Genomic DNA, 17278 nt, shown 5'->3' with positions numbered 1-17278 from the left:
TTCCCCTATCTCCATCTCTTGCATCTCAATCCAACATTAATCTTAATTTATCTTTTCACTTGTTAACTCTCGAGATATTTTCCTTGTTTCTTTTTTTTTTTCCTTCTTATTTTGGGCCTGTTGGTTGAATGTTTTTATAGCGTTTAGCGTTGTGGATTTAAGATTTTCAAAAAGTTCGGATCTAAAGCTGTGGAGGTGTAAGTGGATGGACAAGAAGAAGTGGTGGTGATGGGTGGCCGCCGGTGGGAGCTTTGCGATGATGGTGGCCATGACGATGATGTGCGATGATGGTGTGTGCGAAGAGCAAGTGATTGTGTACATTAAAAGGATATTTTTGAAAAATAATAGTTGCAAAGAGTAATTATGAATGGTTATAAATAGCAATTTTAAAATGTGACTATAAAGAGCAGATAGATTCTGTAAATATATACAATTTCTCAAATAGCAAACCGACTGACAAATTTGCCCTCACCACCTTCTCTATTAATTCATGGCCCTTCCCACCAATATATCACTGCCTTTGCCTTTGCCTTCTCAACCAAATTTGTGGGTTTGACCTATGATATTGGAAAATGGGTTTTGATCTCATCAGGGGCTTGTGGGTTAATTTGGTCAGAGTTGGGGGCTCTAGTTTGGTCCTATATATGATCCATGCATGCATGGTAACACATAGAGTAGTATCATGTCAAGTATCAAATTTACGTATTTTAATAATAATTATGTTTTTTTTTTTTTTTATGAATGCAAGTACATTAATTGAATCTCAATATCAATAAATAATAATCTGAAAAGGGCATGCAAGGCTCCAACATGTAATCTCTAGGCATCTAATTAAGGTATCGACTTTTGCCATTAAACCAAAATTTCATCGACTTATATAAACATATATATATATTTGCAATTATATATTGTAAAAAAAAAAAAAAAAGGTAACCATCGTAGAATGAGTTTGTTGTGTAAAAATGAATTTTACAAAATTACAAGTATTTTAATTGCATTAAAAAAGTAGGATGGTGTTCAAAATGATGACCAAGTTTTAAATTTATGCAATTATTGTAAGAAAGTTTTAAAAATTAAGCATATATATATATATGTATATGTATAACAGCAACATGCACGGCATGGCCACCTCCCTTTTCTAAATGCATGCTTGGGTCATCTATGCATTCGTGTGTGCTGTATTATGTGTTTATTTTATAATTTTTAATAATATTATTCTTCTATATACAGATAAAAATAGTAATGATTTCTCTTATTATTAAATAAAATAACTATTTTATTTTTTTTTCCTTTTCTCTCTTCCATCACCTCTAATATAATAGTCGCGCCAATTATTAGTGACCATTGGATCATTTAGTTTCGCAATCGAAGTTAGATGTATCTCAAATTCAAATTTAAGTATGAAGTTGAGAGAGAGGGAGAGATTTACTCATTGCCACCACTAAGTTAATTTGGAGTAAATTAGAGGATTCTAACAAACTCATCATATCGTGACAAATTAAAACTATAATAAAACTTAAATCCTAGTGATAAGAAAAAAAAGATAAAAAATCAAAATATATACTACTAGCTAGTACCATGATTAAAAATATATCAATGTGTATATCTAAATTGCTAAATTATTTTAAAACTAAAATCAAAATATAACTTATTATCTTAAACTCCCATCAAATCATCAAGTGTTGTAAATAAAAATTATAATTAATTAATTAATGTTGTTTAGGACTTGAGTCCATATATATTCTATTTTCAAAAAAGCCAAATAAGCACTCATATATATTTTCAGACTTGGACTCAAATATATGGTTGACCTAAATTGAACCCAAACTCAATCCCCAAATTGAACTATTAGTTGCAATCTCATCTCAAGTCGCATTAACATAGTCATTGATGGTAATTGAAGATTCATACATCTCCCAAATAAAAACGCAAGAGCTAAGTAGGTGCAATGTTGTTGGAGTTTTGATTTGGGTTTGATTTTGGGCAATAATGTCTGATTAGGGATAGAGGCTAATTAATTTCGTTAATGAAATATAAATATTATGCAATTAGATATCGTTTTTCGTTAATTAACACGGTAATGAATTTAAAAATATAAGGGAATATATAATCTTTAAATCAAAATAAATTAATTAATTTGACACTTTATCCTATAACTTCATATATATTTAACAAAAAATCACATGAATCCTAGCTAGCTATACACTAACATATATACCCGAAGACAAGGAAGCCCTAAAATAAGGTCTAATATAAAATTTTATATGAAGACTTGATGAGGTCTTACTCCAAAATAGTAGAAATAAATAATATAAAAATTAAAAACCCAAAACTATAAACATTCGATGGATTAATCAATATAATATATTGATGATGTCTACAAAAGTAAGTATATATATATATATATATATACGTAAACAAGTGATCAAGGCACAGAAGTCATGAGTGCCCAATTAATTGGTAGTTCGATCAACCTTGAAAACAAAATACCAAGGATAGATAAAGTATTATATTTAAAAGGAAGTCGAGATAAAAGATAATTTAATTTATGTAGAATTAGATAGCTAGACATTGAAATATTTTTTAAGTAAGATAAATATATACTCTTATATCATTGCAAACACAATCAAAGTAGAAGAATTAAGATCCCAATTAATTAAAAGACTCATCCACTAATTAGCCCTCAAGTCGATCGAGGCAACCCCTAAGATTAATTTAGAACACAAATAAATTTAAACTTAGTATGAAAAAAATCAAAAGATGTATACAGCTTCAAGTTTTTTTTGATGTCACATGCATGCATGTCTTAGCTAGCCTGATCTATAATTAACTAATTATATCATTTATAATATGGGCCAGATTGACTCATTCTTGATTATCATCTTTAATTAATTTACTCTAAAATATTAAAATTTAATAAGATACGGTACATATATATCTTATCTAGAAATAAAGTGTAATTATTAATTTTATAGTATAAAAATAGCTAGATTATGCATGATTGGATTGATGATGATGATGAGGAGGGAGGAGCAAGACATTGGAACCGGAAAAAAAGGAGGTGAATTAATGGCGATCGATCGAGGTGGTGGGGATATTGGTACTGCTGCCCGCCGGAGATCATCTCTGGGATGTCATCCCACGTTCCTATCAATATCGATCTCATCTCCGGCCCCCAGCTCATTTTGACAAATTATGCACCAAATTAATTAGTTAACACGTACGTACACCTCACCCTAATTAATGAACTAATTAATCAATCATATATAAATTAATGAATAACTTATTATATATCCATATATATATATAATTAACTTGCCTTGAAATCGATCGTACGTATCTTCTCTTTCAAGCAACCACCACCACCACCACCACCACCACCACCATATCCATGCATCTGATCCCTTCATTCCTTTGTTGGAATGTCAAAACAACAGAAACAATTAAAAAAAAAAAAAAAACTGTCCATCTCCCGCCGCCGATTGCTTTAGCCTCAAGAAATGATCGATCATCAACACGTGCATGCGGGCTTGCTGCAATTTGCTCCACCAAATCTGTACGTAATTTCTGCATGTTTTGCTCTCTCTTCTAAGATCAGATTCGTTAACATCCTCTCTATAAATACCCCTCCCTGTCCCTGCTGCTGCTTCCCAAACTCTCCCATGGCGATCAACTCCAAGATGAATCCTCTTCTTCTTCTTCTTTCCTTTCTTGTCCCCATCTCCCAATTATCAGCTCTTCCATTCACCCAACACATTAATAATGTGTTGGATTTGGGAGCCAACCCTGACGGCCACACAGATTCCACCGCCGCCTTCTCCGCTGCATGGGCGGCGGCCTGCGCCTCCGCCCTGCCGGCTTCCGTCTACGTGCCCCCGGGAAGGTATTTGCTTCCCAAAGCCATGAAGTTCGCTGGGAAATGCAAGAACAGTGCCGTTACTATCCGCATCGACGGCACCCTCCTGGCTCCCTCCGACTACAATGTCATCGGAAGCGCCGGTAACTGGCTTCTGTTCGACGACGTCACTGGAGTTTCCATTCTCGGCGGAGTCCTTGACGGGCAAGGGGCTGGCCTTTGGGCCTGCAAGGCCTCCGGCAAGTCGACATGCCCCAGTGGAGCCACGGTACTTGAACAACCACTGCCTTTTAAATATTATTAAGCACTGTTTTCTCTCGTCTTACGACCAAATTATCTTACTTAATCATGTTTTGCGCATCTTATGCAGACATTAGGCTTCACGAACTCGAACAACATCTTGATCAGTGGGTTGGGATCAGTAAACAGCCAGATGTTTCACATTGTGATAAACGGGTGCCGCGGGGTGCAGCTGCAAGGAGTGAAGGTTTCAGCCTCCGGAAACAGCCCGAACACCGACGGCATTCACGTGCAGTCATCGTCGGACGTCGCCATCCTCAACTCCAATGTCGCAACCGGGGATGACTGCGTCTCCGTTGGGGCGGGAACGGCCAACTTGTGGATCGAGAACATGGCTTGCGGCCCCGGCCATGGCATTAGGTTCCATCAAATAATTAATACCATGTTAATTATGAAAGATAACTGCAGATATATATATATAGATATAGATATTATGCTAATCAATTATATATATATATATAATTAAGTGTGGGTTTTGATTTGACTTGGCGCAGCATTGGGAGCTTGGGGAAGGAATTGCAAGAGCCTGGGGTCCAGAATGTGACAGTTAAAAGTGTGAGCTTTAGGGGCGCTGAGAATGGGGTGAGAATAAAGACTTGGGGCAGGCCCAGCAATGGGTTTGTTAAGGGAGTCCTCTTCCAGCATGCCCTTATGGTGAATGTCCAGAACCCCATCATAATTGACCAAAAGTACTGCCCCGACAACAAAGGCTGCCCCGACCAGGTGTCGGGTGTGAAGATAAGCGACGTGACGTACGATGACATCCACGGAACGTCGGCGACGGAGGTTGCAGTGAGATTGGAGTGCAGCAAAGCGCAGCCATGCAGCGGGATAGTGTTGCAGGATGTGAAGCTGACTTACAAGAATGAAGAAGCTGAAGCATCCTGTGCTAATGCTGCAGGAACAGCTTCTGGGTTTGTTCAGCCCTCTAGCTGCTTCTAGATGCATCATATGCATGCATGCATGTATGTATGTACCCCAATATATATCTACCTAAACATTTGGCTGCCCTTAGTATATTAATTTCAAGCTTAATTAATTAATTAGTAATCAATCCACTTACTTATATACATTTATTTTGTACCAATCTCAATTATATATATATATATATATATATTGACCAAACTCTTGGAAGCTGGGGGTTTGAACTTTAATATTTTAATTTAAGCTACACTATATTCAATGAGTTGGAATATCCTTAATTTTGTTCAAAATTTCAATTCATTTTTAACATTTGTGACATATATATATATACATCAAAATCAAATTTGTATGACGTCACACCTCATTATATTATTATTATTATTATTATGACGTGAGACTCTTTGACCATATTCTTTGTAACAAAAAATTAAAGTTTTCTTCATTCAATCAGTTCAATTTATTCGATCGACAGACAGACAGACAGAGAAGTTGGATCGATTCCATTTCCATTTAAATATTAGTAAGCCAAATTTGATCCCGAATCGACTGAATGGGGAGCCCAGCCCTACTGATATTCGTGTTCATGCGTGTGAATAAAGGATGAAGATGGGGGCATTTTGGTCATTAGAGAAGTAGCGTCGCTGGCCTATATAAAAGGGGAGCTACAAAAACTAGGGTATAAAAAGCCTCAATTGGTCTCCCTCCACCGATTCCGATTCCGATTCCGAGTCTGAGTCTGAGTCTGTTCTTCGGCAATTCAATTCGAGAGAAGGAGAAGCCGATAACGGAGCCTTCAATCCGATCATGTATACTCTCCTTCCTTCTGTGCAATCTTCATTTTACTCGTATCTTAATGCAATTTTCAATTCAATAAGGATCCTTCCACCTTCTCTTCTGAATTTTTCAAATGTTTTTGAATTGGATCCCTCCTCCTCCTCCTCCTTGATTCTTTCTCTTGATCTTGGAGCAGTTGCTTGCTTTCTCTAACTTGTTTTCTCTCATGCACTTCTGCGAGATTCGAAATTGCACTTCTGTTTCCTCTGATTTTAGGTTGATTCCCAGATCCGTCCCTTCTCTCTCGCTCGCTTGATTGCTAAAACCCCTTTCTATTTGCGTACCGCAGAGGCTTCATTTTTTGCTTGTTTATAATTATACGCGCCGCCCTTTTGGGGCGATGACTTTGATGTATGGACTTGAAATCTTGGCTGGTTGAAATTCTTTGTGTAATGCAAATCCGTTAACTCTATTGGACCTGTATATTGGGTGATGATCTTAGTGTTCGGAAGCCAGCTGTTTTGAAAGTTTATTGGATTTTGATTATTTTTGCTTAAGCTGCCATGCTAAACGTAAATGGTCTTGGAAGGGGGAAATAAAAGGAGGAAGATGTTGTTTGAGCTTGGTCGAGTCAGTCATACCACAAAATATGTTATTTGCACCACACAGTGGAAAGTAAATATTTTCAAAGACAGATATAAAAGATTTTTGGTTTTAAATCTTGTAAGAACATTTTATGTCAAAATTAAGAAGCAGAACCTTAATTCATGTCTTCATTGAAATGCAAGTTGTTAGTATTGTTTTGTTTTGAAGTTTCCATTCACATGCCCTTTTGACAGATCTGATAAGAAAGGGGAATGGCAACGTTTGAACTGTACCGCAGGTCGACAGTTGGCATGTGCTTGACCGAAACATTGGATGAGATGGTTTCAAACGGTGTTCTCAGTCCTGAACATGCCATCCAGGTCCTTGTTCAGTTTGACAAGGCAAGTCTGGAGCACTTTAAATAGCACTACTTGAGATCTAAATTCATGAATTTGTAATCATGTTTTTTTATTTTGGCTAATAATATGTGTATATATGTGTGTGTGTGTGTTTTTTGAATTTCAGTCAATGACTGAAGCTCTGGAAGCCCAAGTCAAGAGCAAGGTTTCAATGAAGGTAGTTCTTCCACTTCTTGAAATTTTCTGATCATAATGAGAGTTATGTTTGAACTTTTAGTGCTATGTTTGGACCTCCAAACCTTCATTTGTGAAGGGAAAGTAAAATATTCTTTATTCACCTCTAAAAAAAGATGAACTAAAGGGAAAGTACAAAAAGTAAAATCTAAGCATATATATTTGTTAATTTTTTGTATAGATGACAAAACCAAAAATTATTTTTTCTTGAAAAATTATCTTCTTTTTTAACTTGAAGACGCCTTTAATAAGATGAGGGAAAATATATAGATGAGAGACTAGAGAAGACACCTTTTAATAAGATGGCTCCCTTTGAGAGTTATTATCTTTTCCGAGACCTCCTCTTCTCAAATCTCTCCATGTCATTCTAAATCCTCTTAGATTTAAAAGCAACACCTAAAAGGAAGACAAGCATACATAATGGGGAGACTCCCTATTTTACAAACCTGATTAACAAATTGATGTCGTCCACCAATCCCACTGCCACAATCTCACTCTTAGTAAGATTGATGCAAAGGCTTGACACTGATGTTGCAATTAGCCACCCTGACCTCGCGCCACTACCATGATCCTGCTAAAAGGTCATTACTGTCTTCAACGCTTCGCTCATATGGCTATGTGTTTCTTGGCCGACTTCGAATGTAACAAGATGTCATTAGTCTCAAATCTGTGTGAGGTCTGAATACTTGGTTTCATCAGGTTTGTAAAAGCTGTCTGAGCATTTGTTCAATCCAAAAGGCATTACTACATATTCTTAATTTCCATATCTGGACCTGAAAGCTTAATTTGGCACATCCTCTAGTTGGATATTCAGCTAATAATATCCTAATTCTAAATGTATCCTGAAAAATATATGCGCTCTCTGCAAATGATCAAATAGTTCATCAGTGTGAAGTATCTATTCTTGATGATTATCTAACCAATGTATCATTTCATTTTTCTTGTGTATTCTGTTACTGTTAATCATTTACAGCTTAAGACTAGGTACTGTGCTGTTATTATCTAGACCTGGCATATTTCATTCTAATACCTAACCCCGTATGGCGGAATACTCATCATCAATGGTTATGGCATGATGTTGTCTGTTATCCCAAGCTCCAGCTGATAGCTTTCTTATTATGCACTGCGCCCACTCCAGGGACATCTGCACACCTACAGATTCTGCGACAACGTGTGGACGTTCATTTTACAAGATGTGATGTTTAAGACCGAGGAGTGCCAGGAAACTGTTGGTCGGGTTAAAATAGTGGCATGTGACTCGAAGCTGCTCTCACAATGAGACAGATTGCTGCCACCAACCCCCCTGAAGATTGTTTCCAATCCGAGGAGCGAGGAGATTGAGATCCTAGTCTGGTGGGGGACGAGAATTGAATAAAACGAACACTGGGGCGGGCTTGCGTTGCTCGCTTGGTTGACAATCAAAGTTGAAGTTGAAGTTGAAGTTGCAGTTGCGGCTGAGTTTTCAGTTAGTGCAGGAAGATTTTAAACCAAACAGCCAGAACCCACCCACCATCAAAAGGCAACGGCTGTTTCTATGTACTGTTTGTGACTTTGGTTATGCTTTCATTTATAAAATTTTACTCTTTTCGCTGAGTTCTTTGTAGTTTGTTTCACTGGACGGAGAGAGAAGTTTACACATTTTTGGTTCTAAGATCACTAGACCCTACTTAGTAGTTATAACACTTGGCTGAGCAATGACCTTGCCAAATGGTTGTTGCATTTGGTTTGCCCTAGGCCTAGGGTATCCTTATTCCTTACAACACCAGTATACCAGTACCAGTAGTCAATTTTATAGCCATTGGATGTGGTTTTCAAAAGCCCAGCCGTTGGATGGAGTTTTAGGGAACCCAGCTTTAGCCGGTAGAAACTGGAGAGTGGGGTGTTTCTGCAATAAACAAAGGTTAGGGGATCTTGCTGGAAATTCGTAAGTTGTAAATAAAACCAAAATTAAGAGCTATTTGATTTTGTTGTGGTTGTCTATAATGTAAAAATAGTATTAATACAAGTAATGTTTAATAACACATACGGTATTGTCTATAAATAATCTTTAATACTCCTTAGCAATGCACTTCCAGTAACTAGAACTATGGTCCCTTCATCCCAAACCATCATCCACATTGCTGATTTTTGTTTTGTATTTTCAATTTTTAACCTTTGATTAAGTTTTTTTTAATTGCTCTTTATTTTTAGTTAAATCTAAATTTAATATAACTTAATTAAATTATTTTTAAAAGAGTTAGTAACAGTGCTCGAGCACACCCCCCCCCCCCCCCGCAAAAAAAAAAAAAAAAAAAAAAAAAAACACTATTTTCAATGTCGAGAAAGTCTTCCTCCAAATGACCCAAACCAATAAAAGTGCAATTTGTACATATAAATATGTTTAAAAGTAAAAGGTAAAATTACCTCTTCATTTTTAAAATAAAGTCTTTATAATAAATTCGATTAAGAGTAAACTCATTACTCATTGAATACACACACACACACACACACACTAAATAAACTCTTAAAACACCCACACTAGGTCACACTAAGCACACAAAAAACTAAGCTGCAGAGTATGCATAGCTTGTGGTTGGGGGTGGGGGGGGGGGGGGTAGGGGAACAAGCCAGTGTTTGATACTCACAATATCATAATCCCCCTTAATTCAATCAATTTTATTCTGCTAAAAATGGCTTACGAACGCCCACTTCAATAAAGGGCTTGCATACCAGCATATACGTTTGGTAGCAGCCACTAAGACATCTCTTTGCATTTGCATCTGTTCTCTAAAGGATTGAAACAACAAAATAACCTACAACAGGATTAGGGAATTCTCTAACCATGTTTCTTGTTCACATTTGCCATCATTTGGCATTGATACATCCAGAAGACGATCCCTTGAAACCAGGCGCATCCATCAACCTGCATGCTGAAGCTTAGAGTGGATAAGAATACCCGCGGAGGTACCTGGAATCCACACCTGACTCGCGTATTAGTGCCACTCGCCCCGTGCGAGCCACCTACAAGAGGAGTTGTCGCACGTTAAGCCTTACACATAATATAGAAACAAAAGAACTGTACAAATTCGATTGGAAAATTGTATCGAATGATCATCATAAGTATCGATGGTTATAACAAAAGAGAAATGATATGGTGGAATCCAATATAGTGCCCTAGGCTAAAGCCCTAGACTTTTAGTGCCCCCTAAGGGACTTGAGTAAATAAAACCAAGATCAAGGATGGGTCACAGACCTCACAAATTCCATATGGCTCTAACAATCTCTGAAGAGCAACCATCTTGTCCAAATCTCCAGTAAGCTGGGACAAAAGCCAAAAAATATATATATTTATATATATATATATAAGTACATTACCATTCAAAGAAGAGAGAAAATAAGCAATCTAAATATATATATAGAAAAAAAAAAGGATAGAATGAGCTAATAAATTGAAGTGTTTTTAACCTCAATAATGTTAATTGTATAAAAAAATATTAACCAACTATTGTTTTTCTAAAACCATTTGCCAATTTGGGTTAATTATGACACGCCATACTCTATCCAGGAGAGACAAATTACAGATCAAAAGGTAAAAATTATATACGTGGACTAGTCAAAATTATGGCCAACTACTTTTTTTAATACTTTTATTCTTATTAGAAATGTTTGGTTTGATAATTTCCTAGCTCCAGGAAAATTCATAGTTGGCATGCAAATCAACTTGTTTTGCAGTAGGAGCCATAGTTTGAGGGAAAAAATGAAAAAGAAAATACAATTAACGCAATAAATGGAAATAGTTAATCTGGAGGAACTATTCAACTCCTGTTACATGTAAAGCTTGAATGAACAGTAAAAGATTAGTATATTGTTGCAGTATTGCAAATTCCCTTTTTTTTAATTTAATTTTTTATTTTGCTCTTCTTTTTTTCTTTTTACTCCTTTCTCTTTTTTTAAGATTATGTAAGAGGAAGTCAATTTATATGATGAGATCATTTTAAGACAGGTATGGAATTGAAGAGGAGAGCTAGCATACTCGTTCTGTTTCAAGGTTTAGAAATAATGAATTAAATATGTGATACAATATGTTTTAAACATAATATTCATAGTGGTATTAACAACCTGTATACAGGTTTTTCTCTTTTCAGATTAACTCCTCTCTCCTACTCCTACATGGCATATGATGTCCAGAAGTAAACCTAAATTGGGAAGAAAGAAAAGAACCCCCCCCCCCCCCCCCCCCCACACGCGCGGGCGCGCATGCGCATGCACTACCAAAAAAATATATATATATATATAGGCAGACTAAATGCAAACATAACAAACCAACCATTGATGCTTAAATGGAGTTTATCATTGTTGACAGTAAATAAAGTAAATTCAATATCTATCAGCTTAAACTTGTAGATGAAATGGTCGTTAACAATTTAATATGATATTATAGCAGACAAAGGTTCTGAGTTTAAACCTCACTGCTAACCTAACATTTAAATAGTTACACATATTTAGACCAATTATGGAGAAAAACGTAACCACATATGGGGCGAGCTGGGAGTAAAAAATAATAATATAAAAAAAAATTAACTCTCTACCTACTAGCTTAAACTTTTAGATCATGGTGGTTTTTAACGGTTATCATTTTTCCATTCACAAGCCACTATGCAAAAATGTCATCTGCAACATGCACTTTATGAACAAACTTTGTTAGGCATAAAATGTGTAATGACCAGATTTGTGCATGGTAAACAGTATGCCAATGTCAGAGAAGTAGTTAATTTCCCAAGTTCTTAATTACCTAGATGCAAATAGTACACTTGGATATATAAAGTAAAAGCACAAGATAACTGCCCCCAAAATGCACCTCTTAAAAGCTTTATCTCATCTACAAGTGGCAAAATGTTACTCATGCTAAGAAAAGGGGGAAGAGAGAGGGAGAGACTGATATACCTTCAAAGCATCAATTCAATACACAGCAACATATATGCTTGAAGACCAGCACTGCCAAACCTTCATCTAACAAGTAGAATTGGCTACATGGATTACAGTTTGCTAATCATCTCTATCCATAATCATATTTTCTATAAGGCCATTATATCTCATATTATACCCAAGAGTTTTTCATTATTTTTGTTTTTATTGCAAACTTCTTCCATTCCATAACTCTCCTCACAAATGAGTCTATTAATTGTTCATCACATGTCTAAACAAATCTTAAACATGCCTCATGCATCTTATCTTCAATAAACATAGCTCCAACCTTATGTGAATAATTGTTTCTGTACTCCCCCCCCCCCCCCCCCCCCCCCCCCTCTCTTTTCTTATATGAGTACACATCCATTGTAACAACATATGTACTTTAAATCATGTAAATATAGCTCAAGGAAACATCTAGATTTTTTTTTTTAATTTTTCAAAATTATTTTCTCTCTTTCCACTTGGGGCAACAATGCCTCAAAACATGTATCATAAGGAAGAGAATACAGTGTTTCCATGTTGTATTAAATCTTAAAAGTAACTTCTTAAAAGTAACTTCGGTGATGCATCTGTAACACTACCAATGACTGAATTTCACTTGGCACGTAGTCAATTCAATGCCACTTCTAGATTAACATAATTCTTCACTAAGAAGCATTGACTCTTTCTAAGAAGGTGTGGTATTAGGGCAGACACCAGCATACTCATTGGACACTGCCAAATGCAGTCAAACACCCATCTAAACATGGCCTTTTTTCAGTACTAGACACTGTATGATCTCTTAGAGGGACATTTGAAGCTAGATTTTGCATGATCTTCACTTAAAAAAATTGGAACTATAATGTAAGTGTACAAAATAAGCAAAAAATTTATTATAAAATAAAAACAATGGATAATGATTTACATTTTATAGTCCTCCCTATATAAGCTTTAATTTTAAGAATTGAGTTCTAAAGGAAATTCATAAATAGTTTTGCTAATCCATATTATATTAGACATGACATGAGATATAATGGCCCTAAAAAAGACATGGACATAGATAGGGGTCACCTTATGAGATTAAGGCTTGTAAAGTTGTTTATGTAGTTTGTTAGTGTATTATGTTAACTCTTTTCAATCACAATGATTTCTTACAATGTAGAATTTGAGCCATGTTTCATGTAAGATATCTAGTTTACTGTTTGATTTGTCCGATTGCATCATTTCTTTTCTTTTTTTTGACAATTACTAAGTCAAAATATTTGTGCTGTGCCCTAATCCTTTTGACAATTACCATACCAGCACGCATGTGTGTGTTGTCTCCATTCATATCCCATGCCTGAATACAAGCATCTTAAATTCTGTAATTTGTATATGTTCTATTCAGTACAAAAATAAATTCTTTGAGGGTGAGCCTTGGTAGCAATGGTATGGTAGCTCCTTTCTGATTGGAAAGTAAAAAGTTTGAGTCGTGAAAACAGCCTCTTTGTAAAGCAAAGGTAAGGTTGCATACAAAAATGACCCTTCCCCCAACTCTCACAAAGCAAGAAGCCTCGCGGACTAGGGATGCCCTTATTTTATACACTGAACTCATTAATCATATACCATGCAAAATGCATGGATTGATTCTTATCCTTGGAATTCTTGTATGGAACTACAAACCACAAAGCAGCAGTCATCAGAATATGAATTGTGGACTTGGAAAGATAGAAAGTTTGGAATTCACTTGTAAACCTAACATTTTAAAGACTCAACTCTCAATTTGTGTTGCCATGAAGCAGTAATGAAGGAGAGAAATTTAGATAAAATTGAAGGCGTTGACTTCCAGAAACAAAAATCATCAGCCACAAAGGTGCTAAGTCAACAAGGGTGTTGACTTTAAGGCTATAGATTAGTTGTGAAAATTTATAGTTAGATAGAAATTGCCCAAGTCTTGGAAGGAAAACAGCATACTGAAGAAATTGGCATCTGATAGATCATTCAATTTGAATAGCTTCCAAAACATGTAGCTCAAGAAATGCAAATCCATTTCCTTGTTTTTGGTAAATAATGCCTATGTTAATACACTTTTTTTTTTTTGTGTGGCTTTGTAATACACTCCATAACAACCAAAGAAACCACTCTATTCACACCCCCCCCCCCCCCCCCCAAACAAAAAGAAAGAAAGAAACAGAACACAGAAGTGATCAACGGAGAAGAATGGATATAAGAAAATGTAGACTAGTGGAATGAACTGCAAGAAACAATGCTCACCTCAAGTGTTATTGTATGGTCAGAAACATCAACAGCGTTCGCTCTAAAAATACTAGCAATGTCAAGGATATCCCGACGGGCGGCAGAGTTAACAGCAATCTTTATTAGCATCAGTTCTCGCTCCGCAAATGGCACATGGGTGATATCCCGGACCTAAAAGAGTGACCAGATCTATAAGCAAGCTGAATGTTCACCAGGCAAACTATAAGGGTAGTCTAGTGAGTAATCATTGAGTTCTATGCTTAAGTTCAAAGCTGAATACAACTAATGTATGACACCTGAAAAGTAATAATAGAAAACAAAATTTAAGGGGGAAAAACCCACAGATGAACAAACTCCAGATCAGGTATTCCCCTGAAGGGACAGCACTCCCCCTGCCCCCAAGCTGCCTTAAGAGGTGACCATCTGATCTCCTATGAGGTAAACCATTTCGGCGACCAATTTTATCCACTTGGAGAACTCTTCTAATAGATATATATTATAGAGTTTTCAAGCTAACTTTAGTGCTACATTCTATTTTCTATTTTCTGAGAGGCAATGAGGCATGGACCCTACTGCCTGCTACATACACGGTAGACCTGAAAACTAAGACATAACTTGGCCAACTGAAAATGGCGAACATATCTCGCCCCATTTACCAAAAGCAATAACTACTGGAATTCACATGGATGCACTAAGATATAAAACCCAAAGTTACCAAGAGACACAATAAACAATGGTAAAAAAACTCCATTTTCCACAGGAAAAAAAAAAAGAAATGCAATCCCAATTATGCTATTTACTCAATTAATATGTTGCATCTTTGAGAGGGATAATTTTACCTCATGAAGAACTACCAGTTTGTTCAGTTGCTGCACCAACTTGTTAATAGATTCATCTGTGCCAGGAACAACAGTTGTAATACGAGAAAGCCCCTCAACTTCAGCATGGCCAACAGCCAAACTCTGAAGGGGAAAAATGAATCCATCATCCACAAATAAAGGATAAAAATGAAGACCAAAGAAGAAAAAGTATAAGAAGAAACAAACCTGAATATTATAGCCCCTTCTAGAAAAAACTCCAGTTACCAGGTTAAGAACCCCAGGGGAATCAGTTACAAGCATGGATAAGGTGTGTGAACGAAGCCCAGTTGTCTGGAAGTATTAAACCATGCACAAATATTCAGGTGACTACTTGAAAAAATAACTCCTTTTTTTCAGGAAGGAACAAGCCAGTGGTATTCAGGAATCAATTCCCAACAGAATTATCGCTACTAATTACTCAAGTTTAATGTTGGCACCACAGGGGTCACTTTTGTTTTGGATCAAATTAAAATCTCTCTCAATTTGGACACTGCACAAATTTTTTGGGGTAGGAGTGAGAGGCCTTGTCCACATAGTTATGCACCCTCCAAAAAAGATGCTCCCTTCCGAAGGCTGCCTTATTTATTTAACTAACTTCTCGGGTGCTGTTAACAAAGTACGGATCATGTAGTTTGGCTTGTAACTCCTTCCCTTTTTTTGGTTATGTGGGCTGGTGCCATTGTATGGCATGGACAAAACAGCAGGGCCAAGCATTCAGCCCGTTTTTTAAAGGGTATTATCCTTGTTTCCAATTTTGTTACACATGGTAACAAGAAACAAAGGTTCATCTGTCATTTTGCCTACAGCTCATGAAAGTGAACATATTTCCAGAGAATTAAGGGGAATGGATCAAAAAGTTATAAACTACAAAAATGATTGAAAAGACTGCATTTAAATAATTGAACAAATTGAGTTCTATACGTCTCATTAATAGATAGGCACAAATACACTTCTCAAGCAAAGCCATTACACGTTAGAGGGGTGGGGGGGCAAGGGGACAATGATTTGATGTTGGCAATAACTATTAAGTATTATTATAATTAACACAATTATTATTGTCATCCAGAGCAACTTGCATTTTCTAAGCATGGCACATTAAACAAAAGAGGAACAGACTGCAAGCAACAATTGCTAATGCCTTCATCAACAAGACATCCTAATAAATGCTAGGACCTAAATTCATTCTAGCAAAGGCACACACCCTGACAAATTACCCAAAAGAGACTACTTGCTGCCAGATTATTTGACCAAGAGAATAGAAACCTCAGTTCCAATGCAAAAAAAAATAAAATTATGATCCAACAAAATTCCTTGCTTTTACAATCGGCATTTTCATCTAAAAGAAGAATGTCCAGACACCAATTGCAAATGTAACTGACTAGATTTGTTGGAAGAAAAACACAATTAAAAATAAGTCCTTGGGAAAGAAACAAAAGAAAAGGCCGTGCACCTGAAAATTACATATATATTGACCATTCTTGCTTTCAGCACATATTTTATGTGCTTAGTCATTTTCACATCACTGCATTTTATACAGTTTATCATCCTGATAGTCATTCAGGAAATATAACTTTTAAGTTGTATTTTTTGTAACATTAAGTTCCTTAATTTCCTTTGTAATTAATCACTAAAAGAAATTTCCAAAATCTATAGTTAGTTCATAACATCCCAACTATGTCATATACAGCCTAACCTTATCATGTGGCAACAAAGCTGCTTTAAGTAAAATGATCGGCATCTGGGTTAATAATGTTCAAGGGTATCCCACTGTTTCACCAAAGGATGAGGTAACCTGGAAGCTTCATAATCAAAATGAATCATAAATTACCCTTTTTTTTGGGGGGGGGGCAGGAAGCATACAAACTAGATATTGGAAGTTTGATGGACATCCAGAAGTTAAACACAGCAATTATCATGAAATGTGCTACTGTGATGAATTTCCAAAATTCAAGCAGAAAAGATGGATGCTAGACATGGACGGCCCCATACCTTTTTTTATCCCAAAAGCCCCAGAGAAAGAGAGAAGAAAGTTTATTTAACTACTCAACAAATACATGAGATAACAAAACAAATTGTCTATTAAATCTTCAATTTTAGGTAAGAAGAATGCTACAATCAGCTGAAAGCTGTGCTGCTGGTGATGCCACAGCAGCATGCTTACATAACCTAACATAAGATGAGTGTTTGTCCGCACCATGGGTCCACCACCTGTTGCTGATGGT

General features: G+C 36.2%; 3 protein-coding genes across 5 annotated transcripts in view; 2 read left to right on the top strand and 1 right to left on the bottom strand.

The window, feature by feature from the left end:
* The first annotated feature begins 3662 nt into the window (after positions 1-3662).
* Positions 3663-5243, top strand: LOC127788735 (polygalacturonase-like). The gene is made up of 3 exons (XM_052317332.1): positions 3663-4124; positions 4227-4516; positions 4651-5243. The coding sequence occupies exons 1-3, from the start codon at positions 3663-3665 to the stop codon at positions 5096-5098; spliced, it is 1200 nt and encodes a 399-aa protein (XP_052173292.1). The 3' UTR covers positions 5099-5243.
* Positions 5244-5718: 475 nt separating this feature from the next.
* On the top strand, positions 5719-8625 carry LOC127787867 (transcription initiation factor IIA subunit 2-like). Of its 2 annotated transcripts, none has more exons than XM_052315927.1 (4): positions 5719-5886; positions 6694-6840; positions 6965-7015; positions 8171-8625. In XM_052315927.1, exons 2-4 carry the CDS (start codon positions 6712-6714, stop codon positions 8309-8311), a joined length of 321 nt encoding a protein of 106 aa, XP_052171887.1. In that variant the 5' UTR covers positions 5719-5886; positions 6694-6711; the 3' UTR covers positions 8312-8625. The 2 variants fall into 2 exon arrangements, with proteins under 2 accessions (XP_052171887.1, XP_052171888.1); XM_052315928.1 differs by having other exon boundaries at positions 5723-5886; positions 6738-6840.
* A 1035-nt stretch (positions 8626-9660) lies between these two features.
* LOC127788609 (acetolactate synthase small subunit 2, chloroplastic) overlaps positions 9661-17278 on the bottom strand; it is a 47817-nt gene continuing 40199 nt past the window's right edge. The window contains exons 8-12 of one of the 2 annotated variants that reach the window (XM_052317086.1): positions 15243-15347; positions 15036-15158; positions 14215-14367; positions 10265-10330; positions 9661-10032 (exon numbers count right to left, since the gene is read on the bottom strand). In XM_052317086.1, coding sequence (XP_052173046.1) covers positions 9949-10032; positions 10265-10330; positions 14215-14367; positions 15036-15158; positions 15243-15347 — 531 coding nt within the window. In that variant the 3' untranslated portion in view covers positions 9661-9948. Of the gene's footprint in view, positions 10033-10264; positions 10331-11330; positions 12022-14214; positions 14368-15035; positions 15159-15242; positions 15348-17278 lie in introns of those variants that run through there. The other variant, XM_052317087.1, reaches the window with a different exon arrangement.

Source organism: Diospyros lotus, chromosome 13, assembly GCF_014633365.1.
Source record: "Diospyros lotus cultivar Yz01 chromosome 13, ASM1463336v1, whole genome shotgun sequence".
NCBI lineage: Eukaryota > Viridiplantae > Streptophyta > Magnoliopsida > Ericales > Ebenaceae > Diospyros > Diospyros lotus.
This window is presented reverse-complemented; position numbering and strand designations above follow the sequence as displayed.

What these genes read in the sequence shown, in the direction of transcription:
- LOC127788735 (XM_052317332.1), top strand. Translation starts at nt 3,663, where the DNA reads ATGGCGATCAACTCCAAGATGAATCCTCTTCTTCTTCTTCTTTCCTTT. An exon ending in CATGCCCCAGTGGAGCCACG is followed by an intron (nt 4,125 to 4,226) that starts GTACTTGAACAA and finishes CATCTTATGCAG; the next exon opens with ACATTAGGCTTCACGAACTC. An exon ending in GGCCCCGGCCATGGCATTAG is followed by an intron (nt 4,517 to 4,650) that starts GTTCCATCAAAT and finishes GACTTGGCGCAG; the next exon opens with CATTGGGAGCTTGGGGAAGG.
- LOC127787867 (XM_052315927.1), top strand. Translation starts at nt 6,712, where the DNA reads ATGGCAACGTTTGAACTGTACCGCAGGTCGACAGTTGGCATGTGCTTG. An exon ending in TCCTTGTTCAGTTTGACAAG is followed by an intron (nt 6,841 to 6,964) that starts GCAAGTCTGGAG and finishes TTTGAATTTCAG; the next exon opens with TCAATGACTGAAGCTCTGGA. An exon ending in AGAGCAAGGTTTCAATGAAG is followed by an intron (nt 7,016 to 8,170) that starts GTAGTTCTTCCA and finishes CGCCCACTCCAG; the next exon opens with GGACATCTGCACACCTACAG.